This window comes from Phallusia mammillata, chromosome 5 (genome assembly GCF_965637545.1).
Source record: "Phallusia mammillata chromosome 5, kaPhaMamm4.hap1.1, whole genome shotgun sequence".
Classification (NCBI taxonomy): Eukaryota; Metazoa; Chordata; class Ascidiacea; order Phlebobranchia; family Ascidiidae; genus Phallusia; species Phallusia mammillata.
The window spans coordinates 24,730,400-24,757,364 of NC_137256.1; the positions used below are offsets into that span (position 1 = coordinate 24,730,400).

General features: G+C 36.6%; 3 protein-coding genes and 1 long non-coding RNA gene across 6 annotated transcripts in view; 3 read left to right on the top strand and 1 right to left on the bottom strand.

Moving 5' to 3' along the window:
- Nucleotides 1–2,456, bottom strand: part of LOC145230734 (NACHT, LRR and PYD domains-containing protein 3-like) — a 46,603-nt gene extending 44,147 nt beyond the window's left edge. The window contains exons 1-4 of the mRNA XM_080096247.1: nt 2,318–2,456; nt 1,729–1,910; nt 842–970; nt 148–342 (exon numbers count right to left, since the gene is read on the bottom strand). Of these exons, the coding sequence (XP_079952373.1) occupies nt 148–342; nt 842–970; nt 1,729–1,910; nt 2,318–2,331 (520 nt within the window). The 5' untranslated portion in view covers nt 2,332–2,456. The remainder of the gene's footprint in view (nt 1–147; nt 343–841; nt 971–1,728; nt 1,911–2,317) is intronic.
- On the top strand, nt 967–1,949 carry LOC145230746 (uncharacterized). The gene is made up of 3 exons (XR_013860750.1): nt 967–1,343; nt 1,410–1,470; nt 1,879–1,949. It is a non-coding gene; the product is annotated as an uncharacterized LOC145230746 (long non-coding RNA).
- Nucleotides 2,457–7,628: 5,172 nt separating the features above from the next.
- On the top strand, nt 7,629–26,156 carry LOC145230738 (uncharacterized). 3 transcript variants are annotated; one of them, XM_080096253.1, is made up of 14 exons: nt 17,066–17,103; nt 17,318–17,659; nt 18,022–18,210; nt 18,306–18,425; nt 18,512–18,580; nt 18,714–18,975; nt 19,043–19,161; nt 19,424–19,565; nt 20,311–20,445; nt 20,559–20,720; nt 20,783–21,085; nt 21,191–21,537; nt 21,776–21,969; nt 25,456–26,156. In XM_080096253.1, exons 1-14 carry the CDS (start codon nt 17,081–17,083, stop codon nt 25,794–25,796), a joined length of 2,748 nt encoding a protein of 915 aa, XP_079952379.1. In that variant the 5' UTR covers nt 17,066–17,080; the 3' UTR covers nt 25,797–26,156. The 3 variants fall into 3 exon arrangements, with proteins under 3 accessions (XP_079952381.1, XP_079952379.1, XP_079952380.1); XM_080096255.1 differs by lacking the exons at nt 17,066–17,103; nt 17,318–17,659 and adding an exon at nt 7,629–7,829; XM_080096254.1 differs by lacking the exons at nt 17,066–17,103; nt 17,318–17,659 and adding an exon at nt 17,872–17,944.
- On the top strand, nt 7,679–13,922 carry LOC145229721 (serine/threonine-protein kinase haspin homolog). Its single transcript, XM_080095053.1, has 9 exons — nt 7,679–7,829; nt 8,071–8,127; nt 8,203–8,236; nt 8,662–8,740; nt 9,054–9,199; nt 11,802–11,985; nt 12,312–12,525; nt 12,807–12,991; nt 13,222–13,922. Exons 1-9 carry the CDS (start codon nt 7,679–7,681, stop codon nt 13,351–13,353), a joined length of 1,182 nt encoding a protein of 393 aa, XP_079951179.1. The 3' UTR covers nt 13,354–13,922.
- Nucleotides 26,157–26,965: the final 809 nt, after the last annotated feature.

Here is a 26,965-nt window from a genome sequence, read left to right on the forward strand (position 1 = left end):
CTGGAGTGCTATTAGATGGCAACACCAGCTAATACAGCCTATGTCTTGTCATTAGCTGGACTGGTGAGACAAACAGACAATATAGGTCAAATGCTTTTATACTCACATGTGATGCTGTAAAAATTGAAAGTCAACAACAAATCTTACTGAGTTTTTTTGCTTTCATCCAAGTTAAGACCATGTGGTATCGTTGTTCTTTAATGTTTCCCTCATAATCATGTTCGATTTGAGTGATTTGATCCTCGTTGAGTTGAAACTTAAGTCGAACAATGTTTGCTTTAAAAAAGTCACCACTTGGATATTGACTCAAAAAATCATAAATGAACCATGCTCGGTTGCGATCTGAAATAGAAATATGAAGCAATAATAGATTTTTCAAGTATTGCTCACACTAGCAATAGTAAATGTAATCATGGGTTTACAGTGCAGATATACTGCAAATGCTTATGCCAATCAAATAAAAAGTTTAAAAATTCTTTACAGTACCTTACATCGCACTACCCAACACAGCATGAAACTCCTTAATTATGTACTTTATTCAGTAAAGCAGATTATAAAAAATTACATTTTGAGGGCCTGTTGGTGAACCACTGGGTCATTCTTTAGGTAAGGGGACCCATAATTAGCTACCAGACGTTTTAAAATCTTTTAATCTACAGTTTTAGCATTGTGTTGTGTAATTTTGAGAGGATTTTTCTCTTACACATAATGCAATGCAGTTTATGGCTTAATTTAAATAAAATCTGCACATGCTAATCTAGCAGTCAAGCCTCTTCTGGTTAAGAATCATTGGTTTACTTCTTCTCTGATTCAAAACACACTTTAAATAGTTCCAACTTACTTCGCACAACAGATTTCTTGACCCAGTTGTAAGCCAAAATTTGATCAACTTTTTCATTTCGTTTGGAAGTAAATATCTCTTCTGCTACCATTTTTTCCAGTCCAATAATAAGTCTACCCTGTTCATCTGCTTACACAAAAAAATAAAATCTAATTTAGGATTTGAAAAGTGTTATACATACTGTTACATCGCCTTGTACATATGTTTATGTTTTCTGTGTTTCCCGCCAGTAGCCTTGATCCCTGTGTATGACGCGGTGTTGTGCAACCTGATAAATTGTCTGGCACACTATCGGTGATTGTGATGTCATAACTTTGGCATTGTTTGTTGGTATCACGTCTTGTAAGCGAGAACGCCTCATGTTTATTAGTGACTGGAACTTACAGCGTCTGCATGCGTTTTTTAACTGGTCAATTATGTTTGTTTTTTGTGTAACGAACAGGAAAATTATGCTGTTTAGAAACTGAATCGTCCAGTGTGAGACTTGTACATTTAGTGACCGGTAAGCATATGTTTAAACTGTGTTGTTAAACTTTTGGATTTGATTATATATGAAACCTGTATTCAGACGCGAATTCCGCCGTCGTCCAACCCCGTGTTATTCTGAACCGAACTGTGTAATTATTCCGGTAAGATTATTGTTGCTTAAAGTTGGCCGTCCGTCACTAGTGTGATTAAGTGATGTTTATATGTGATGTTATTAGATGCTGTGTTTACAGACCTTCTACTGATCGCTTGCATTTAAACGACTCCAGTCCTTTAATAGTTTGGTAACATAAAATGTCATTGAAATTCTCCTTTTTTATCTCTTTGGTATGTCACTAAATGATGTCATGTAATGTGGCATACCCAGAAAAATTAAAAGTCAGTGCCTCTGACGTGATTACCTTGCAATTTGATCCAGTATGGATTTAACCTCACTTCACTTTTACTGACACATTGCTCCACAGTGTTGTCCGAAAACCCAAGTTTTCTAAGATATTCAGGCCAATTGGCTTGTCGAATTTGTTTTCTTATATTTTTGATACTTTCTCCAGCTGCTTGATCATCAGAAGATGATGGTGGTTTACTGAAACACAAGCAATTTGAGATTGTCATATGTCAAAGAAAAAAAAGACTTTTGAAAAAAAAAAAACACATTGCCTGTAAAAATAAAACAGAACATGGTTGAATATTTATTTTCATTACCAAATATGCAGCGTTCTTTTTTGTACACTTCTGTGCAAATTGAATTAAATAATAATCAGTTCAAACTCTCCTGGCAAGAAAATTACTTTTCTTTAAACCACCATGTAGCCACAGTTGGCAAAAATCTACTAAGCAATCAACCCTTATTGTTGAAAATTTTACTTATGACTTCAACAATTAGCTTATTACTTTTCTATTAAATGCAATCAAGGAAAACAATAACATGAATATAAAGGTGTTTAAATTTAATATATGCCACTTTTTGAGTGTAGCATATTGCTACTTTACCTTGTCTTTGACATCTTTTTGTTTGTGTTTACAGCATCCAATTATGTTTGTACATATTAGGTGTAACAATAATATGTATCTACACTTTACAAAAGCAGCATCACTTCATGCCCACTTAACACTAAATGTCAAATGAGGAAGTTGCTTGAAGCTATAAGAGTCAAATATGGGTGGGGTCAGCTTAAATATTAACTGTTAACTGTAACATCATGGGAAAGCGCGATTACTGTAATTTGAAAAGGTTTAATCTGTAGAGATGGACCGATATTCGGTTTGCTGAATTTATTCAGCTACATCAGCCAATTTTAGAAGATTCGGTTTCAGCCGTATAATTTGTTGCAATTCGGCTGAAAACGAATCTTTTGTGATAAAATTTTAAAGCATAAGATGTGTCTATTCAGCCTTATCAGCAGGGTTGCCATACCCTCGTTATTTAGAAGACTCGTCCTTAGTTTGAAGGGTAATGTCTTTATTGTCCTAATTTCAAAGAAATGGACCTTTTTTACTTATTTTCAACAATTAAAAGTCAAATCCCTGCTACAAGTAAACCTAGACCTGAGCTGTCATGAGATGCACGAAGCCATTTCTGTGAACAAGGAGTTGCTGGAACAGATTGTTTCTGACAACAATGTGACATGCAATATGTCATGGCTCATAAAAATGCAAAGATTTGTTCAAAAAGGTTTTTGGTTGTCCATATTTTAGGGTCCAAGTTAATGGCAACCCTGCTTATAAGGTACCACACAATCTTTCACACTACGCCATAACAAAAATCGCACTAGCTATTAAATCTTTAAATGCATTATTATTTTCACACTCCAGAAAACAAATCAATAATTTATCGGCACACTTGCTGCCATGCCTGAGGCAATATTAAACCCCACAAAAAACACATTTATGGAACTAAAATTATTGAACTAACTAATGCAGGAGCAAGTAATGAAAGGTTGCAGAGTATTTCATTTTAATTTTTTACTTCCTACCAACAAGACAGTGCCAGCCAGAAGCGACAAATAAATAGGAGTTTATTGCATTGACGTCAAACGTTGTCACGGAGAGAGCGCAGAGAACTGAATTTGTTTCGTAAATTGCTTAAACAAACTGGAATCCCAGTTGCAAACGTTATTCCGCAAAAATTTACGATTGTGTGAAAAATCATTGTATCACTACATGTTAGATGTGTTCAGGAAAATTAGGAGTGTAAGTTTAGATCTTATTTGGTTTAGTTGTTTAATCTAATGCTGGAGCAAGTAAAACCAATGAAAGATTTTATGTGGACATTATGGTAAGATCGCTCTATCGAAAGTAAAATAATTGAACCATGGTCGGCAGCTGCTTTAACAAGTTCTGCATTGCTGCAGTACTTACGGAGCATTTCACGTTAATTTTTTTACTTCCTACCAACGTGACAGTGCCAGCTAAAAGCGACAAATAAACAGGAGTTTATTGCATTGACGTCAAACGTTGTCATGGCAAACATCGCAAACTGAATTACTTTCGTAAATTGCTAAAACAAACTAAAATCTCAGCAAACGAATTTCCGAGAATTCTTTACGATTGTGTGAATGATTTGCTCTTAACAATTTAAGGGATTGTTCTGCTAGCGAATTTGCGATTAGAACAAAAACAAGTAACGTTTGGACGCCACACTCACTTTACCCAAAAAGATTTTACAGATTTTGTAAAAAGTGTAAACATTTATTGGAAAACAATTACTAATCGGGATTTCCCTTTTGGTTAACCCCCGTATGTCCATAAAAAAATAGTTTATTCTTGCTAAAAACATTGTTGCAGTACTAAAGTAAATCAAATTATTGGTTTGCATATTATTGCTAAATATTAAAATACCTCAGTAAATTAGACGCAAATGACACATTACTCAGAAAGTAGCCTAACTAAAAACAATAAGGCCAAGTTCAAATGTGAACGATAAAGTCCGTATACCGTATTTACTCGATTGTAAGCCTGGGCTTATATTGTTTTTTTTAGCTGCCGTTTGTGCGGCTTATAATCGAGGACGGCTTACAATCGAGGGCGGCTTAGATTTTAATATTATACCGAAATTATTTCTACACTTCAACATTTCAAATTATTTTGGGTTCAAAACATGTATGTGTGTACAGATTTTACGTCGATATACGTTCCATTGGGTACAGTTATCAACGTAACTAGCCGATATGGGCAAGTAGTCATACCATATAACAACAGAAAAATGTATTAAGGATACAACAATCGTATCTAAAATTCCAGCGTGCGGCTTACAATCGAGGGCGGCTTACATTATTTTGTAAACACCTCAACATGCGGCTTACAATCGAGAGCGGCTTATAAACGAGGGCGGTACAGACGAATAAATACGGGAGTCGTTTGCACTTTCGTAATAACTTTCGTAAAGTTAAATCGAATTAAGTTATGGTAAACATGCAATTCAGGTTAATTGCGAGTAGTAAGTTTTTGATTTAGACAACCACGCTGTTCTTTTTCCCTTTTCCCTTTTCGTTTTTTAAACATGATATGCGACATTTCTTTTCTCTCCTCATTTTTCTCATTTCTCTTGGTCTGCATTAAGCTAAGGTACATATATTTTGCGAATTATAAAAAAGAAAACTGAACTTATTATGTTAAATCTTATCAGTTATATTGAGTAAAAATTTGACATATTGCCAATTTCAAAAATAAATTATTCAAAAACCCATGAAATCACAATTGTTCCTCACTTTTAGCATAAATTCAACTTTTTTCGAATGAAACTACAAGTAGCTAGATTTTCTAAAGCGACCAAAATGTCTGCCTACGTGGCGAGGCGAGGGCAACAAACCCATGCTAAGTTGATGTGCGTTGGGGCGTTGGTCGAGTCTGTGGCTGAAAAAAGCTGCGCAACGTTTACATCATATAAAGAGCGACCGCTTTGAATAATCGCCTTTTACTGTTGCCTACTAACTCACACCATAAGGAAACTTATTAAACCACAAAAAAACAGGGAGAAAATAATTCTGTGCAACATTTACGTGTTATGTAGAGTAAAAGATTAAGGGCAACACACGTCACAACAACAACGTTATCAAATTATTTTAGGCAAACCCCCAAAACAGGTAAGTTTGACGCGGAACAAAATAATGAATATTGCTTCGCGATTGCTGAGTTAGTATTAAGATGAGCACAACGTAAAAGTTGCAAACACTTTTCATACGTTTGGTCTTTACACATTGCACATCCTTATAACTTTTACGCTAACAGTTTTTTCAGATTCTAATAAATTTCCACTGTTTTGACATTTAGCTTAACTGCACGAATAAATGAATCGAAAAAGGAACTAAGTTCTCCAAGGCGACTATAAATAAAACCATGGTTCCTCTGCGTGGTAAACGTGGCGGCTATGCCCCAATGAAATGGGAGAACGTAAGAAACGAATCACGCGAAAAAGTATGGAGAGTTATAGAAACTAAGCGCATGGAGCAAACGTTGTCGGAACAAGTCAAGTGAAACATGAACCAATCACCCTTGTCAGCGAAAGATCGGGCCTGCATACCTGCAAACGAACAAACAACTTGTGTTTTTCCAATCCGCTGTGGCGCCATACGAGTAATTCACCAACGCAACTTGAAAACATATTTGTTATTTGTTTCATTGTAGCATAGCCACGCAAGTCGGGATGCGCCTGAAAACATACTTTAAGCTTTTTTCTAGCAAAATATAGCTTGTTGTTGTTAACCAAACCAACCTAACAGTTAGTTTTTTTCGAACAGGTTTATTCCGAAAAATACTTAACAAACGTTGTTTCAAACAGGTTGCATATTTAGCTAAGTTATCGCCCTACCGATGTGGTGTTTGACAAAAATACTCGTTCTCCTTTTAATTAAACTGTAATTTTTTTACGTTTTGCCCTCAAGAAACATTAGGCTTCTGCAGAGCAATGAAGTAAATTCGTTTCAACGCAAAAATACTATGACATAAAACAGCGGGGGACGTGAAATGGAAAATAAGTGCATAAAACATACGTCATGAAACAAATGGCCCCGAAAGTGACAGTTAACAACTTATTGTTCGATGGTTGCTGGGGACTTTGGCTGTAAAATTGCGCGCAAAGCCGGGTTCAGAAGTGCTTCCCATCATTGTGAATGAGACTATTTGAATTGGAATTAATAAATCGACTTTCCAACACCAATACAGGAAGTGTTCTTTAGCTTGTACGAAGTAGCCTACACAACGTCATAATCACAGCAGGGCAACTGATAAAAGAACTTGGGGTCTATAGGTTTTGGTAACACCCGTTTGTTAAGGTTCCATTGCCACTTTTACCCCTGCATCATTCAAGATTCGTTTTAGGCGCTCAAAGCCAAATTCCTTATCGCAAACCGAACACGGATATTTTAAACTAGTTTGACCGTGACCAACACAAATCGGACGCGAACGCTCAGCACATCGCAACAATACCCGCTACTTCCTTAGCACTACCTTATATTCATAGCTGGGGTTCGAAAATTGGAAACACGTATTGAGCCTGTTGCAATTGTGTTCGGCAGAACAACTAAAGCCTTTGCCTAAAACCGAATGCGTGTTCTCGTTAACCGTGTTCCGTTTTTTAATTCATAGACTTACAATGGAGAACTTCCTCTCCGCATAAAGGTCTTATCCAACTGTCGCTCTTTGATTTGGTGAAAATAAGAAACGAGCTCGTTTTCGGGTGACTTTTAAACGCGTCATTTCTTTAAAGTGTCTGAATGTGTGACACATAATATAATAATTCCCAAACAAAAAAACGTTTTAAGGATGTTTTTAAAGATTTAAATGCTTACTTCCCATTTACTACGCAGCCTTCGACTGGTTTAAAATGCAAATTTATTTTTAAAGAATGTCAAGATATGTTTTCTATTTTTTACCATCGATTGTTGTCAATCCGGACCCGCAGAGAGTTTGCACATGTTCTTGTTAAGAAAACAACATTGATTAAAAGAAAATGTTTAGGACAAGTAAAACCTCTAAATCAAACTAAATTGTTACGTTTTGTTTGCTTAAATAGGTTTAATATAGTTCTACAGCATTGCTTTGTTTTAAATATTTTCTTGGCATTGTGTTTTTGAATAATTCTAGCTGCATAAATAAAAATAAACAAACATATCTTTTGTATATTTGTTTAGGAAATAGAAAAGTGAAAAGTATGCACGAGTTATACTATTGTTTTAATTTATGAGTAACTAAACCATAACCACTATATATGGGCTCTGATGTAACTTAAAAAGTTTGAAGCTTTGACGCCAAGTGACATCGGTTGCCCAACACATTACAAATGTCAGGAGAGCAAGAAATGAGTTTTGCGCTCAACTGTATGTGATGGAAATGTGTGCAATGGTTGCCCGGAAGATGACGATTGGCAGAATGGAGTTGGATTTAAATGTGTCAGAAACGGGAGAATTTGTCGTTTACCGCAACAACTATTGTGGGACAGTGTCCAGGATTGTGAAGGCGGCACTGATCTTTGTTATTCCCTTAAATCAAGTTTGTCTGATGGAAGGTAAGTATTTCAAATATCAAATACTTGTCCATATTTGTGTAAATCTGTATCAATACACTACAACATTGGCATGATATTAAAAACACATTTTAAATGACCATTTAATTGGAATGTAAATATGTTTATTTTCATGTAACTTAATATAGCAAACAGTTAATTAACATCCACGAAAGTGGTAATGTTCCTGCTTGCATAAAACTAACATTTAACATTTTTACGCAAATTGTTTTGTTTTGTACAGAGACATCCGTCAATTTCCTGGTGTGTCGTAAAACCAACAAAGATGCACTCATGGGATGTTAGTGTCATGTCATCGAGTTTATGATGGAATTATCAATATCAGATGAGCCCTGAGTATGAAAACCTGTTTCAGATATTTACAGTCATGTGAAACTTCAAACTCAAAGGTGAAAGTTTATCAGCTATTTTAGTAACTTTGTGTTGGATTGCAGAAGGCAAACCGGCCTAAATTTGCACATAACCTAATTTTTATACGCAAATCTATATTGGTTACTGAGAACTATATAGGTTACTACTTCTTAGTTGAAGTACCTTGCCATAAAGATAACCTTGTTTTTGCCTCCGAAATTATATGACAAGTTTGCCTTGCATTGATTGCTTGGGTGGCAGGGTGGCATGCTACCCTACTTAAAATATGTAGGAAAGCAGCTATTATAAAATAGGAATGCTGGCACCCTAGAAATATTCTTCATCTGTATTTATATGGTGGATTCAAATGTGTGTTTCTTTAATTGACCCATTCTCCTTTTAGCGGCCAGCTTTCGTCAAGCATGTGCAAAGCAAACAACTTAATTTTTTGTTTTTGTAACAGAGCGGGAAACCCATTTTGCACTACTCTTGCCGGTGATTTTTGTCAAGTTGGCTTCATCAGCATAAGAATCCCGAACAAGGTGAAATAAGTAACTGATATTAATTAGTGTTGTGCAATTTATCCTTGCTAAAACAAGTCCTAGCACCACAATTACGTTAACGCAATTTAATGTCAAGTGGTAAAATAAACCTGTTGTTATACTTACATAAACTCAGACTGATCGCTGTAATGTCTGAGGGCACATATCTAATGTAAATTATACCTGTTGAAACTGCAGCATGTTGCTTTAAAAAATTTTACGAGTAAAGTTATTTGAATTGTTTGTGTAAGTTTAACATAAAACAGTTACATTTATGTTTTTTTACTTTTTAAACCAACCCACTTCATTACAGATAACAAGGTGCCCCAGAACCAGATTAATGTCATGCCTCCAATCAGTGCCCATCTCAGCAAAAACAGAGTATGACGTCATAACTATTACACCAGCTGGGCGACGTGACTTTAAAGAGTGTCACATCCCAGTTAAGCAAGTTTGTGAGTAATGTGTGTGTTTATGCACTGACAATATTGGTAATAACAAGTTATGAACCTTAACGCGCATGTGGCATTTGGTGAAGCCAGATAGATCCCATAAAAAAACACTTGGCTTTAATCAGCGGTTCTTAACCTTTTTTGTCCACGCCCCCCTAAGGTGTTTGTCGCACATGTGACTCTTTCATATTTTTCAAAATTCTACAATTAAACAGCAGCATATTCTGAGTACAAATAAGACCTTGGGAAGACATGAACCTTTTGCGGTCTCTGCAAAATGGCCTAACGAGTGCCAGTTTGGGAAAGGCTGCGTCTGGGCCTGTAACCCATGCGACTCTCGAGCGTGATTATTATGGGTCCCCTTCCCTGAAGGGGACACATATTGTTTTTGTCTATATTTTTTTTTTCTTTTTTTCTTTTTTCTTTTTTTCTTTCTAACGCAGATTTGTTCCCACGTTTTGGTCAAGAAAGAATGGTTCAAACTTTTTCAAATTTACACATATTACAGATATTGGTCTAAAGATGGTCCATGTGAATTTTGACCCCGTTTGAACCCTCGGTTCACCCACAGCCCCCCAAAACGTGAAATTTTTAGCGCGGATTTGTTCCCACGTTTTGGTCAAGAAAGAATGGTTCAAACTTTTTCAAATTGACACACATAATAGGTATTGGTCTAAAGATGGTCCATGTGAATTTTGACCCCGTTTGATCCCTCGGTTCACCCACAGCACCCCAAAATGTGAAATTTTTAGCGCGGCTATTGTTCCCACGTTTTGGTCAAGAAAGAATGGTTCAAACTTTTTCAATTTTATACACGTTACAGATATTGGTCTAAAGATGGTCCATGTGAATTTTGACCCCGTATGACCCAGAGATTCACCCACAGGCCCCCGAAACGTAAATGTGTCTAACGCTCGTTTGGTCAAGAAAGACACTGTAGGCAGAAGTACCAAGAGAGTAACTCACTGGTTTACGATAGCGGGAGGGCTCAGCTTGACGTCGGACAGACATTTTACGAGACATCGTTTCAGTGATTAGAAATCAGCTGTTTTGCACAGCAATGCTATGTCGTTTTATTAAGTTATCACTCACATTTTTAGTTTTGGCGAAGGTTTTACACCTATGACGTGATTTAAGCCTAATAACCGTGCTTCGGTTTTGTATATGTCAAGAAAAACTTTGTTAATAAAAGTTAAGATGAAAAAATTAACTTGACTTTTTTGCCAAATAAATGTTTTTTTAAATGCTCGCTGTCAGGTTGGCCGCCGCATGATCACGGGTTACTTAAGGTCAACTAGTCGGTATTACAAACACAGCTCAGAACTTTCTTCATAACATAGCGTTTTTTTAACAATCAATTTAGGAGTCAATACTCAAGGCATGTATAAATTAGGCTTAACAGTATTGTTGAACACGAATGACGGCGTGCTATTGAAAACGGTGTCAAAAGGTCAAACAGTCGTTTTGGCGTGTGCACCCTTTGGCGTGTGCACAGGTCAATGGTACTCATTTTGCGAAACAAAGTTAAATGAAAAACAATTTGTTATGTATACACTTGTAGCAAATTGCTTTTTAATTTAAAGTGTCTGTAACACAACTGTTACAGCTTTCTAAAAAAAATTGCCCGACCTTGGAGGACTATATCTGGGTTAAAGCAAGAGATTAGATTTAAGTCTTTGTTACGTTTTTTTAATGTTTTTGTAATTACATGAATAGTGCAAAAAGAATACGAACAATTTTTTTTATTGTTGGGTTAATGCTTTCTAAAAATTTGTCCTTAAGAATGTAAAAATCACCGCAACATTTGTTTACCGTAAATCCGCACAAACATGCGTGTGGGGACCCATTAGTTTTTGTTTACAAAAACAATCATATGTGTAGATCAAATGATGTGTATAGTAAATTGGTAAATATCGTATAGAATATATAAAATGGAAGTATATCAGAAAGCCACTCTTCTAGTTAAAATCTAAGTATATAAACAGACTTTAATTAAAATTATCCGACTTGCAGTTAAAAAACTGACAACTAAAAACTTTGCCACATATCGCCTTGTTTAAAATTTGTGTTACACCATAAGGTATATGCATCATAATATTTGTTGCTTTTTGTTTTCGCAAACGATACACTACATTTGCAAAATTAATTTTAGGGGGAGAGTCCAAAGTTAAATATATTTGTTTATTTAACTTTTGGCTCCCCCCCTGGAAATGTCTGGTACCTCGCTAGGGGGGTGTGCCCCCCTGGTTAATAACCACTGGCTTTAGTTAAGATGAACATAAATTCATAACTGGGATCAGCCCTGAAGCGTCTATGCAGCCAGCGATCACAGCTAGATTTTTCTAGCCTATGCCCTGCCATATGGTGGTGAATGCTTGGTGACTGGCTGATTCAGTATGGCGCCTTCTATGGGCCTGGTGTACTGTGATCACACACCGGTGAAAATGTTTTTGTTTAAAAATGTGAAATAAGCTATGCATAAGAGGGAATTTGATTTTGTCTGCAATAAGCACATGTTTTAAGTAACCTAACACAAAACAAAGTCTTTTTGTATTTATATTATAGTGTGTTAAAAATATATATTAATAATGCATTTCTTGTTTTAATAGATTTCATCTGACATATGGGCCATACCCAGCTGTGCTTCTCGATGCATGGGACAAATATAACAGCAAAATAACATCAGAAAATGAACGGCCTGTTTTGCCAGACCCAAACCAGCATTATGTTTTGTTTGAATCTGATGATAGCGGAATCGACATTGAACATTTTAAGTTCACTAATGCATCCCAGGTATTGTATTTATTCTATTGTAATCCACACTAGCAAAGCTACCAGGTTTTTGATAAGCCTTTTCTGAAATGCTAAGTTTTCATATTTTTTCTGTCTTTAATGCCCAGTTGTGGCATCGAACAAGTTGGTGAGGTTTGACTTTTCAGCTTGCTGCTCCCAACAAACAGAAGTGTCAAAAGCTGGCTACATTAGCTCATACGACCAATCTCTCATCACCAGCTGCACTGATAAGACTCTATAGGTCGAAACAGTGTGCACTGTCTGCAGCTTATCATATGCTTTTACCAACAAAGTACTAAATGAAAAACTCTTATCAATTTTTTCAGTCACTTTCAGCTTTGAAGCAGACCATCAGTGGATTAGCAGTGGCCGAGCATACTTTAATGTTCGAACATCGAGATCTTCACTGGGGTAACATCCTTGTGCAGAAGATTGAAACAAAATCTTTCAGTTTTACTCTGAATGGGGCAGATTACAGTTCAGAAACAAGTGGGATTTCAACAAGAATAATTGACTTCACTTTGTCGCGGATGACCAAAGGTATTGTGTCTGGTATTTTAACCTAAGCTGGAAATACATTAAGGTTGTGGTTTGCACCAAAATACTGCATGCAGTTGATATATTTCACAAGTTCTTTGAGTGTTGTGCTAACAGTTACTCTTTTAATACGCTTGATGCAAAAATGGTAGCGATTATGTAACTGCATGTGGTAAGTTACCCTGTTAAATTAAATAGTGGATTCACATTTAAATTGCCCTGACTGCATTAAATTGGAACATAAAGACCAGAGAAGTTCTGTAAGACAATTAGTTTGTTTTAAGGTGGGATTTCCCTGTACCAAGACTTATCGAATGACGAGGAATTGTTCAACGCCGATTCAAGTGTGGATTATCAGTTTGAATTATACCGAATGATGCGAGATGAATTGGGAAATGATTGGTCGCTTTTTCGACCCAGAACTAATGTTTTATGGATCCACTACCTCATTGATAAGTTGATCAACCAGGTGTGTTGGATTTAATTGAATTCATTAGTTGGATAAAAACCTTAGAATTAACTCCATCTTAAATCTCTGACTTTGCAATCCTGTTACTTTGTATCTAAGGGGCAATTTGCTCTGGCCACTTGTTTAGACAAACGAATGGTTGGCCAAACAGAATGCATTTGGTGTTATCCCATTTAATCTAATACGTTGCTGTAAAGATAAACTATGACATTTTTTGTTAATGTTTTTAGGTCCATTATAAATCAAAGCGAAGCAAAATCCACCGTCAGTCGATTCAAACAATGCGGCAACTCTCAAAAACAATTTTAACATTTGCTTCGTGTCAGGAGATTGTGGAAAAAAGTTCACTTTTCAACAGATGACAGGCCTGCCACTTATCTCAATGTTATCACTGTGCTTTTAGTGGTTTGTGCAATCGCTGTGACTAAAATCATGATTGTGATATTACTTGTTCTCTTTGCATAAAAATATTTTGCATCTCCTCGCTGTTGGGGATTTAAACTCTGTGCAACAGGACATGAATCAGTTGGTGCTACTCTCTGGTTCAATATTTTTATGAGTTGTTTAATATACTAGTAACCTTTAAAGCTGTTATGCCCTTCAACCATGAAGAAATTTCGTATGTCGTTGACATTGATAGATAAAAGGGAAATGCTCAAGGTCCGTTTACCTGAACAACTGGTCGACATAATTTCAAAAGCTGCTGTATATTCAGCTCCATTGATCTGTTGTGTGTATTTAGGTCAAAGTAAGTTATAAATGACAAAGAAACTATTTAAATCTGCTTCATCAGCACAACAAGCCATAAACTATAGATAAATGCATTAGACATACATATGTGCTGTTGGCATGGCGACGGTTGGCTACTTTATTTAAATAATGTCATGCCTGGCTAAAACGTCTTCAAAAATAAAAAAATTAGTTGGTTTTATTTGTGCTTTTAAGCTGCAGGTGTGAAAACAACCTAAGGTCACCCCTAAGTATTATTCAAAAAGTAATGTCGAGCAACAAAGTATCCGGAAAACTAAAGATAAATGCATTAGTCATACACATCGTTTAAATGATGTCTTATTGGGCATGGAGAGGTGTGCTGTGAAACATGCTCTTCATGTTTGGATTGTGTTGCAACACCGTCCCATGATTTAGGGCTTTAAAACATAACGCAGTAAGCGAAGGCAGGGTCACTTACCATATTTCAGTTTTAATGGTTGGTTAAAACAATATCGTGTTATCTTTTGGCGATTTTTCCAAACCAACTGAATACGGAATATGCCGATCATTACTGGGCTTAAAAATGCTACAAGCCGAACAGAGCAAACTTTGTGTGGGCCTGTGTTACGCAACGCAATGGACTGTTACTTGTGTCAAAACGACCGGGGGTAGAACTTTGGTGGAACCAGTCCAGGGGGCCTTAGAAGCTAACTTCCCGTGTTAGGGAAAGAGGGCTGGGTTCGACAGGAAAAGAAACCACCGTAAGAAAAAATATACACAAAAGGATGCGAATATTAAGACGCCAGAATGAAAAAAGATACAGAACTATTACTTATGACGGCGTTTTTTTTTGTTTTTTTTTTAAAAAAACTTTTAGTAAAATTGTTTCAACTGTTTGTTTTCCGCTAGTGAATATATTTATGTACTAAAAAACTTGACTGCTAAATATTGAACTGCAGAACTGCAGAACTAAATATTGAACAGAACTGCAGAACTGCAGTTGAACTGCATGCAACACACGGTCCCGAGTCGTGCACGTGATCACCAATCTCATATCCGGTTCTTCAAGGTAACGCTAGTCTCGTAGCACCCAGGATATAGTACTTTGTTGGGCAAGCATTTTTCCCCTGGTGCTTCCCAAACAAAGTCAAATAAATACATGTAACCTAAATATAAGAACCAAATGTCATTTAAATTAGCAAAAATATATTCTCTAGCCTGTTTGAAAGGATCCCTGAATTGCAAAAGCTGTGAGGATAGTTAAACATGCAAACAACATTCTGCCTGTTGTGTTTACTAAGTATTTTTAGCGCGCAACACCTAAATTGCCGGGTCTTCCGCCTATAATGCATACAAAGCGAAACTTGATTAATGGAACAGTATACTACAGCCTTCACACTGTTCGGCTTGGTTCGTGTAAACAACCACTTTTACAAATGGGGCAATACGTAAAACTGTAGCCCGTTGGACCTCAGATATACCATTTGTGCTCTTTATTTCTTTATCGTATTAACGTTTTAACGTTTTTTTTTTTAAAATTAATATAATCAAAAACATGCAACGCTTGGCTACGTAGCCAACGAAATACACAAAGCTCGTTAAAAACCGCTTTAATCTATAAACATTTATCAAACTCTTTAAATCATTTGTATCTTGATATACATCCGGTTTTAATGAACAAAGTAATTTATTTCGCCCAAATTGACATTTCTAATTATTTGCTAAAGAAATATCACAGACTGATTCAAATGTAAAAAATCTTTTTATTTTTATTCTATTTGTTCCCGCTTGTTCCCGAAAGCTACCACTGCAAATATAAACAGCGGTTTAGTATCTTTTCATCAAGCACAACAAATATTCAGAGTTTAGATGAGTTTGTAAACAGAAATGTTTCGACGGAGTTTCATTGTATTTTACTCTCCATCCGCAAAGTGAAACGGGAAATTGAGGCATATCCGCTTTACGCGTTTCCTTTTCAGTACGCGACAAAAATGTTGTTGAGATGAGATGAGTTTATTTCACTTTTGTCTCTTTATAAGAATTTTGTCCTGCAAGTTATGTCATTATCCTGATGAAGGCGTCTTGTATAGGACGTCGAAACGTCGATTGTTTACAATAAAACTGCTGGCTGAAAAACAACATTTGCATAAAACAATCACCAAGCCGGAAATACTTGCGCAACGTTGAAACGTTATGGGGCGCAAAACAATGAAGGGCACAATTGGTGGATAGTGGTACAACGCGCCGCAGCTACACCGTATTATGAAGTGTTGTGTGACTGGGGCTCACAAGAAAGTAAGGTTGGCTCTTTGTGGGTAAACACGACTGGTGGGTAACGTTGGTGGAACTAGTTGAGGGGGCCACAATACTAACCACCCGTGTTAGAGAAATAAGGTAGGGTTTGATAGGAAAAGAAACCACCGAAAGAAACCCGGTAGCAAATAATAAGACGTCACAATGAAAAAATAAAGAACTATAACTTACGACGGATTTTTTGGCATTGTTTTTTATGAAAAAATTCGTAAAATTGTTTACATTTTTTGTTTCCGCTAGTGTATATATTTATGTATTAAAAAACTTGACTGCTAGATATTGAACTGCAATACACGGTCCCGAGTCGTGCAAGCCATCACCAATTTCATATCCGTTTCCTCAAGGTATCGCTAGTCTTGTAGCAGCGAGGATGTTGTTTAATCGGTTCGTTCATGACTTTCTAACCAAAGCATACGCTGCATTGCATGTTTGTGAATTAGTTGCAAAAACTTTCGAAAATGTTTTTTCACCAGTTGGTTTTCTTGACATTGGTATTGTTTGGATGTTTGGTCTACGTTCAAGCCGCAAGTAAGTTTCAATGTTTCTAAATAAAGTTTTTTTGTTATATTTTTTTAATCTTTTTTTTGCACAATATATGCAATGCATTTTAGATTGTAGAAACAAGCATAGTTGTGAAATGCTTTAAACACAGTCAACTTACGTGTGTAATCGCTCTTTTTAAATGTATTTTAATGTCAAAGAACACACTTTAATGGCAGATTTTGCGACTTAATTTTCACTTTATCTATCGTTTTTACGCGACGCTTTTTTCGCACCTTTATCTTTTTATCAATCTTTCATATGAATCAAGTTACAATAAACTGGTGTAACTTATGTGCCCTTCATATCACTGATGATGGCATGAGCATTTGTCGGAAAATTAGAATGATCAGCATGTCGCTTTTACGTCTTTTGGGTCGTTATATTTGTCATTAAAGGTAATAGATTGTGTGTTTTGAAGATTTCAACTGCGCCAATGGATCGACAATAGAAATCACAAAATTTTGCGACGGATCACCTAATTGCGACGGAAGTGACGAAATAAGGGCAAATGCGTCATGTCCTATGTGTCGCTATCCCTATATTGGGTGAGAAAAAGTCTAAAAAATTGTTTCCAAGTGTTTTTTTTTAATAGATAAGTCAATAAATTAAATGTTAAAAAAGTCAGGCATTTACATTGTAGTTCAAAACTTCCCTAAAGTCCTGTTGCAAAGTGTGTTTTGTTTTAAAGTGAAATTTAAACTAAAAATCATTGTCAAATGTCAAAAGTTGTAGAGCATCGATTTTACACATTGATTTTAGCTGTACAGTTTTCCCGCTCAATCACACTTGTCTGCTGCACCGAGACTACCTTTGCAACGCCACAGTCACGTGTCAGGGTTTGACGCCATGTGACGTCGGTTGCCCAACACATTACAAATGTCAGAAGAGCAAGAAATGCGTTTTGCGCTCAACTGTATGTGATGGAAATGTGTGCAATGGTTGCCCGGAAGATGACGATTGGCAGAATGGAGTTGGATTTAAATGTGTCAGAAACGGGAGAATTTGTCGTTTACCGCAACAACTATTGTGGGATAATGTCCAGGATTGTGACGACGGCGCTGATCTTTGTTATTCACTTAAATCAAGTTTGTCAGATGGAAGGTAACAATATGAAATACTTCCATTTTCGTGTAATTTTGTATCAGTACATTCTACCTGATGTACATGATATTAAAAACGGGTCTAGTGTGTGCAATCGTACGTATATAGGTTAATGACGTCATAAAATCGTACAATTACGTCACAACACAGTTGAGCTCATATGATGACGTCATGCAAAATTGTACGGCTCTATGACGTCATTAACCTGGTTTTTAACAACTCCAAAAAATGTAAAACAAAAAACGTTTGTAAATAACAGGAGAGTCTGGTTTAAACACAGAAAATGTTTGTGTTATTTCCACATGCTGCTGTTTTTTGGTTGACATTTGACATGTTTACACTGTTTGTCTGTAAATTTACAGAGACATCCGACAATTTCCTGGTGTGTCGTTCAACCAAGAAAGATGCTCTCAATGCCTTGATCATTTGATGTTGGTGCCACGACATCAAGTTTGTGATGGAATAATCAACTGTGCAGACTTATCGGATGAGTGCTTGTGTGAAAAACAAGTTTCGAATATTTGCAATCATGTGAAACTTCGGACAGAAAGGTAAAAATTTGTGTAATGTGTTGTTTGGGTGAATACAACTAACAGTTTTACATAATAAATATGACTTTTGTTGATGAGTTTTGTTTTGTCACTAGATTGCCAACATTGTGTCTGCCCGGTCAGGTTTACTGTGGAAATGGAAACTTATCTAAATGTGTGAACCGGACGTCAGTTTGTGATGGAATTTCTGACTGCATCAATAATTTAGATGAAAAGTAAGAGTAAAGAATAAAATTAAAGAATGTTTTTCTCATATTCTCATATATATAGTGTTTTTTTTATTGTTATAACTTTTTTGCAGGTTTAGTTACTGTCATGGGACTTTGTCCTGCTCCAAAGGATTGTTAACAGATGCTGGGATGCCCTGCAGGTAAACTGGCCTCGATTAATCAAAAACAATAATTTCCAAACATTTTCAGTCAAGTACGGATAAAAAGTATTCAAGAATGTGCAATTATAGTGTTTTTGTCCAAATGTAGTTGTTTAAAATCTTGTTCTTTTAGATGTGATACCAGCCAATGTTTTTACTTGACAAGTGTAAGAGGGGTTAGGAGTGGCATTCTATGCAACGGGATTGAAGACTGTGGATTAAACGGACCGGGGGTGAAAAGTCGCGCCGTGTGGGCAGTTCCCCCAGGGTTTCCACCGGATGAATGCAACGCTACATGTCCGGATGTGCCGGGAAAATTCAACTGCACAGTTTCTTCTGTAGGTGTTTTGGGTGCAGCTGTTGGACCACCATCCATGGTAGCGTGCACAAAAAATGTAAGTTGTTTTGTGTAAACAGAGAGTACTTCCTGTTTCTTGAAGTTATTTTTGACTGCAACTCTAGGTTACTTTTCCAAACGGAACTAAAATTGTCAAACGAATTGGTGTGAGCAGTGAAAATTTTTGTGATGGAGTGCTCGAGTGCACAGGAGACTACATTGATGAGAAGAATTGCCCAAATAGGTAAAACTAAAACAAATCTCTGTTTTAGGCATTCACGGGAATTGTTTAACTGTCAGAGGTTCAAAGCTCTGCTTTTTGGAATTAGAAATCGTCTGTGTAACTTAACTATAAGTAATATTAATTTTATTTTCTGATGAATATTTTTGATTGAAATTAACCTACCCAACAAAGTCCAACATTGAAAGTTTGAACAATTTTTTTTAAATGTTTTGTTATATTATGGTTTCCTGAAAGTTACTTTATTAATGATACAATTTATAAGATTTTCTTGTCGGATTGGAAATTTGGTCAGTATTCCAAAAAGCCAAGTGTGTGACGGCTATGAAAACTGTGATAATGGAATGGATGAGAGCAAAATATTGTGTCAGGAAAATTTTTACTGTAAATCTCTCAAAGGACAAAAGGTAAGAGGCTGAAAAAACAAATGCAAAAGCAGAGGCCACTGAACTCAGCTAAAACAGAGGTCACCAAACTTTCTTCACAGCGGGCCAAACTTTCAAAAGACCATAAGAGCAAAAGACCATTTTTTTTAAAACAGAGGTCACCAAACTTTCTTCACAGCGGGCAGGATATAATGATTCGCGAGGGCCGCATAGTTTATAAGCCTTAACATAGTCTTTCCAAGCTCGCCCCACAAGGAAATTTTTGTCGTACCGCCAAGAGATCTTTCTACAATACTATTCAAAGTGATGCGGTTTTTAAAGTTAGTCTTATCTTCCGAGCAATGTTCCTATATTATGTCACAAGTGAAAGAAGACAATTGTTTGCGAACAAATAAAACTTGTTGTCTTGTCTTTGATGTAACAAACTGACTTAGGATCATTCCTGTCTGTTGTAATCTTATGAGACCAAGTAAAATTAATTCCACATGTTGCAGGAAACTTTTGCAGGGAGTAAATTAACTTTTGAATGTTGCAAAGTTATAATTACAATTTGGCAAACCAAAAAATACAATGGGGGGCGGATGAAATGACTTCGAGGGCTGCAGGCCGTAGTTTGGTGACCCCTGAGCTAAAGTGTTGAAGTATACGTATATATATATGTATATACACCCTTTTCTCTTTTTATTGACCAATTACCTTGATAAAAATAATTAATTTAACACAGTAATTTTTTATGAAATATAAACATAACTTTAAACTTTGCCAGGTTTCTGTTTCTACAAAAGTTGTTTGTGATTTTAACATAAACTGTGACAAAGCTGAAGATGAAATGAATTGTTCGAGTGTGGATGGAAGGTTTTATTGTGAAAATAAAAAACCATTGTTTGTTCGAAAAAAACAGGTTTGCCAACTGATTTGTTGTCTAACCCAAATCTGTTCTGTTTTTTTTTCTGTTTCTGTATTTCTAATTACCTGCCATGTAGTGTAACAAAACTAACAAAAACTGTTGGTAAGGTCCTCGATGGTCGTGGGGACTGCACTGATTGGAGTGACGAGTGTTCAGAAAAATTCAAAACTGGAGCAAATGTTTTGTCGTCAAGATATGAGTTGATTGCCAATCCATTTCTTCGAGCGATTGTCTGGATCATGGCGTTACTTGCATTTTTTGGAAATCTGGTTTGATTTTTTGTTTTTTTACCTAACCAATAAAATTACTTAGATTGTTTTAAAATGTTTAGATTGTCATTGTTGGAGAAATAAAATCTCTTCAAAAAGTTTTTTCAAAAGCACAAGGAGCATCGCCGAGGACCAACCACATGCTGGTGTTAAATCTAGCTGTTGCCGATTTTCTGATGGCGATATATTTGTTAATGCTGGGAATAGCAGGAGCAGTGTACAGTGGAAGTTATTGCTCACAATCACTGTCATGGCTCACCAGTCAATCCTGTGTTGCCATGGGAGTGCTGGTTGTGCTTTCGAGCGAGACATCTGTGCTAACAATGCTACTTTTAACTGGAAGTCGTTTATTTGCCGTCTACAATGTAAGTTGGTCTTGATTTTAGACATCAAGTCTAGTGTTTTTAGTTTAACGAAGCAGAGAACTAACTCTGCCACAAACCAGTTTACAACAAAGTTTATGTTTTTAGCCGATTGCGTCTTTGAGCAAACCAAGTTTTCGAGCTGTCCTCTTGATGATAATGCTCACTTGGACAATATCCCTGACTTTGGCTCTTGTGCCATTGTCAGCTTCTCAACAAAGCAGTTTTGTGGAGCGAGCTTTGATTGGAAGCAATCCTTTCTTCAGTAATGTGGTTGTTCACTTTGATGCGGCCAAAAACTTTACAATAAAGTTGCTGACCTACTCGAAGCATTTGTCGTCCCAGCCAGACTCTGTGCTTCTGCAAGTGCAAGCAATGACATCATGGAATGAACTTGAGCAGTTCCTGGCAAATACCTCTCAGAGCAATCTTTTGACCATTTCCAACTACTTTGGGTAAGTTACGATGTGCAAAGCCACATATTTGCAGGGGTGCCAACATTTATAGCTAAATCAGCCATTTATCAGAGAATAATTGTTTTTTTTTAAATAATCTAAAAGCCAAGTTTTTATTTTAGGTACAATATGTTTGTTTTAAATGGATATGAAAGATTGTTAGCATAACTGTGCCTTGATGCTCACTCTAACACTTAAAAATAAAATCACTAATTAGTGTTTGTTGTTGTGTCAACAGATACTACAGCGCCAACAGTGTGTGCATTCCAAATCTATTTGTCACCAGCAAAGACTGGTCATGGCAATTTTCTCTTGCTATTTCCATCTTAAACTTCATTGTGTTTGTATTTGTGGCTTCCACATACACAGCAATCATTTTGAAAGCCAGAAAATCCATTAACAAATTTCAGAGCGTCGGAAAGAAATCATCAGGTTGTGTTTGCAGATTTCTTATTGCTAGACCACTTAAATTAATTATGGGTCCCCTTCCCTGAAGGGGACACATATTGATTGTACTGAAAATGTTTGTTTTTTTCTTTTTTTTTCTTCTCCCCAAAGTTTGTCCGACTCGTTTTTCCATCAAATCCTTGATGGATTTGGATGAAATTTACACAGATGGTAGATGTAGTTATGTAGATGTGCATCCCACTTTGTTTTTGTTGAAAACCCCAGTATTTACCCCGCTAGCTCCCTAAAATGGGTATTTTTCCCCGAAGATTGTCCTACTCGTTTTTCCATCAAATGTTTGATGGATTTGGCTGTAATTTACACCGATGGTAAATGTAGTTATGTAGATGTGCATCCCCCTTTGTTCTTGTTGATAACCCCAGTATTTACTCCGCTAGCCCCCTAAAATGGGTATTTTCCCCTGAAGTTTTTCCGACTCGTTTTTCCATCAAATGTTTAATGGATTTGGCTGAAATTTACACAGATGGTAAATGTAGTTATGTAGATGTGCATCCCACTTTGTTTTTGTTGATAACCCCAGTATTTACTCCGCTAGCCCCCTAAAATGGTTTTTTCCCCCAAAGTTTGTCTGACTCGTTTTTCCATCAAATGTTTAATGGATTTGGCTGTAATTTACACCGATGGTAAATGTAGTTATGTAGATGTGCATCCCACTTTGTTTTTGTTGATAACCCCAGTATTTACCCCGCTAGCCCCCTAAAATGTTTTTTTCCCCCAAAGTTTGTCTGACTCGTTTTTCCATCAAATGTTTAATGGATTTGGCTGTAATTTACACCGATGGTAAATGTAGTTATGTAGATGTGCATCCCACTTTGTTTTTGTTGATAACCCCAGTATTTACCCCGCTAGCCCCCTAAAATGTTTTTTTCCCCCAAAGTTTGTCCGACTTGTTTTTCCATCAAATGCTTGATGGATGTGGCTGAAACTTACACAGATGGTAGATATAGTTATGTAGATGTGCATCCCACTTTGTTTTTGTTGATAACCCTGTATTTACCCCGCTAGGCCCCTAAAATGGGTGTCTTTACCCAAAGCTTGTCCGACTCGTTTTTCCATCAAATGTTTAATGGATTTGGCTGTAATTTACACAGATGGTAAATGTAGTTATGTAGATGTGCATCCCACTTTGTTTTTGTTGATAACCCCAGTATTTACCCCGCTAGCCCCCTAAAATGGTTTTTTCCCCAAAAGTTTGTCTGACTCGTTTTGCCATCAAATGCTTGATGGATGTGGCTGAAACTTGTACAGATGGTAGATGTAGTTATGTAGATGTGCATCCCACTTTGTTTTTGTTGATAACCCCAGTATTTACCCCGCTAGCCCCCTAAAATGGGTATTTTCCCCGAAGTTTGTCTGACTGGTTTTGCCATCAAATGCTTGATGGATGTGGCTGAAACTTATACAGATGGTAGATATAGTTATGTAGATGTGCATCCCACTTTGTTTTTCCAGATAACCCTAGTATTTACCCCGCTAGCCCCCTAAAAGGGGTGAGTTTGTAAACAATGTCAGAATTGGCTAAAATTTGGATAGCTTGTAAAGCAGGGGTGGGCAAACTTTTCAATGCACGGGTCGCATTCAAAAGTTCTTAATGTTATCGGGCCGCATAGTATTTAACCAACGGCCGCCATTGTTTGCTTGTTTTTGTTTTAAAATAACTGATGTAAAGAATTTGGTTTATATCATATATATATACCATTTAACTTGGTGCACAAGTTTAGCTAAACGAAGCTAACTGTTTATGACGTCATAATCTGTATTGTGACGATTGCGGGGCCTGTTTTTCTCATTGTTTGCACACAATAAGCGGATAAAAAGCCTGACGCATATAGTTACTAAGCTGGTAATCTTTTTTCCAGTCTCGCGAAATCTGTTTTTAGCAGTTTAAAAATCAAAATATTTGGCAAAATAGTTTTAGTTACGTCACGGCCCAATGCATGTATTTTAAAACGGGCCACACAAACTCGTCTCCGCGTCCGCATGTGGCCGTAAGACCGCGTGTTGTGCACGCCTGATCTAGCCCAAAAATATTTTCAGCTATGTGCAAATACGTTTGTTGTCACTTGACTAGGCAAAAATTGTTTAAAACGCTACAATTGTAATTGTTTCAAAATAAACAAGCATTTTAAGCACGTTTTTTTGTTAATAAATTCCTTGCGCCAACATTAAACAAGGCGAGCCACTTTTAGTATCCATCCTTAGGTGTTGTGCGGGTCTGCGTTTCTGAACGATTCTGAAGCCGTTTTTAACAGTTTGCAAAGTACTGCAACGACCTAAACTTGATCCAAAGTGACCAAAGTTTTGGCGTCAACAGTGCAAAGTGGGCTGTATTTGAAAAAGTAAATTGCTTTTACTTTTATCGAACGAAGAAATTGTGTCAAGTGACCATTTGCATAATAACGTGGCAGAAACAACAGGCAAAGGCACATAAAAAGTATCTATGTTTAGTTCCTATGCTGGTACGGGTACAGATACAGCACATGGTATAGGTATCGGCAAGTCGCACCCTCGGTACTTTTTATTATTTTTTAAAAACTCTACGCCTGTGCTTATAATACTATTCAGCGTTGCTCGGTAACTTTCTCTTTAAAATTTACTAACACTTGGCAGGCCGCATGAACTCCTTTGCCGGGCCGCATGCGGCCCGCGGGCCGTAGTTTGCCCACCCCTGTTGTAAAGTATGCCAATTATCGTGATTGCGTCATTGCAGTTTGGGGGTTGTTAACAGCCCTTTGACGTCAGAAACATTAACGGTTGTTGCTCAAAACACCTCTAGTGGTTGAACTTTTAAACGTTGGCAGATTGGACTGAAATTTTGCAGTACTATTGATTGAGTCATTGTGGTTTCCTACTTTCAAGTTTGTGTGTGTTGAACCTCCATTAGTTATCCTACTAGCCCCCTAAAATGAGTTTTTTAATTTAAATAGTTTTTACTCCATATAGCATATTTAAATATGCACAGTACCAATCACTGTGTTTGTCTTCACAATACCAGACTTACTCATTGTTATCTATTGAAATGCATTATCTACATTCTACAACTTTGCATGTGTGGGGACCCATGAGTTTTTGCTTGCAGAAACAACCAAGGTTATAAAAAACGATGGCTAATATGGGACCCCATACAAAATAAGCATAGAAAATATATTTATGTTTTAAAATAGATCATAGTGTATGTGCAAGGGCAATATGTGCTAAGCCACCCTTCTAGTTAGGAGTTGTTGTTTTTTTAACGGGCCTGACTCTGGCCCTCGTGTGATGCATTTTACACAAATAATATTGAAAAAATAATTACATACGTAGAAATTACAGTATGCCAGGTCTGTTACACTAATTAGAAGAAACCAAATACATAAAAAATGTTACTCTATTACTTACTTTATTTTTTTTATTTTTTTAAGACTGCTTTAAACATCTCTAATTTAAAATTTATGTTTATGAAAACAATAGCTCTTCAACACAAGATTCTTCGTCTGATCATCACTGATTTCTGTTGCTGGATTCCACTGTCCATCATGGTTTTCATCAACTTCAGTGGAGTAAAGATCGACAGCATCTCATACGCAGTAGCTGCGATCGTTCTTCTGCCGATCAACAGCGCCCTCAATCCCATCCTGTATTCCAATTTTGTTGACAAGATTTACACGAAATGTAGAGGAAAGGTTCAAGTCAGCCTTCAAGCGGAATCTCATCAACTTCTTAATCTTCCAAACACAACAAAAACCGGACTGACAAACAAAAAAGCAGAGTCACAGGTTGTGAACAAGACTTTATCATCTGTGGCTGAGTGATCAAATCTCAACAGCTGGTGTTGTTAAAGTTTAAGTAGAGTGGGTGTGTTTTAATATCAAGACCATTTCAACGCTATGATTTTAGCAAAATCATTTTTTACTTACTGTGTTAAGAAATGCCAAGATTTGTCTGGTAGCCACATCTGGCCCGCGGGGGAAAGGTTTCTGACCAGGTATACAGACTTGACATTGCCCAATTCTGTAAAACCTATTTATGAGTGATAAGTCTTAAAAAGTAAAGCATTTTATTGCAATACTTTACAAATACCTTTGCATCGTATATTCAATCTTAAAAAAGGCTGCAAAAAAATGAAACAGATATGTCAAAGTCTTGTATATAATAAAATTCATTTGACATTGTTTTGTGATCTTTGACATGATTATGGGTCCCCTTCCCTGAAGGGGACACATATTGATTTTACTCAAATTGTTTTTTTCTTTTTTTTTCTTCTTTTTTTTCTTCCTAAAGTTTGTCCGACTCGTTTTTCCATCAAATGTTTGATGGATTTGGCTGAAATTTACACAGATGGTAGATATAGTTATGTAGATGTGCATCCCACTTTGTTTTTGTTGATAACCCCAGTATTTACCCCGCTAGCCCCCTAAAATGGGTGTTTTTTACCCAAAGTTTGTCCGACTCGTTTTTCTATCAAATGTTTAATGTATTTGGGTGAAATTTACACAGATGGCAGATATATTTATGTAGATGTGTATACCACTTTGTTTTTGTTGATAACCCCAGTATTTACCCCGCTAGCCCCCTAAAATGGGTGAGTTTTTAAAGAGTGTCAGAATTGGCTGAAATTTGGATAGCTTGTATAGTATGCCATTTATAGGTGTCGATTGTTGTGTTCAACCCTGTAGTCCTAGAATTTACCCCACAAGCCCCTAAAGTGTAAAACGTATTTGTATGTTACTGGGCACCACAAACGAAAGATTTCTTTGGAGCAATAGTGTTACAAGGGCAACCAGTTGTATGTTGCTTGTTGGTGGGTTTCTTGGTGATCGTTTTTGCGCCATGACAGTTAGGGGGTTGTTAACAGCCCTATGACGTCAAACATTAACGGTTGTTGCTCAAAACACCTCTAGTGGTCGAAATTTTAAACATTGGCGGATTGGGCTCAAATTTTACAGTACTATTTATTGAGTCATTGTGGTTTTATATTTTT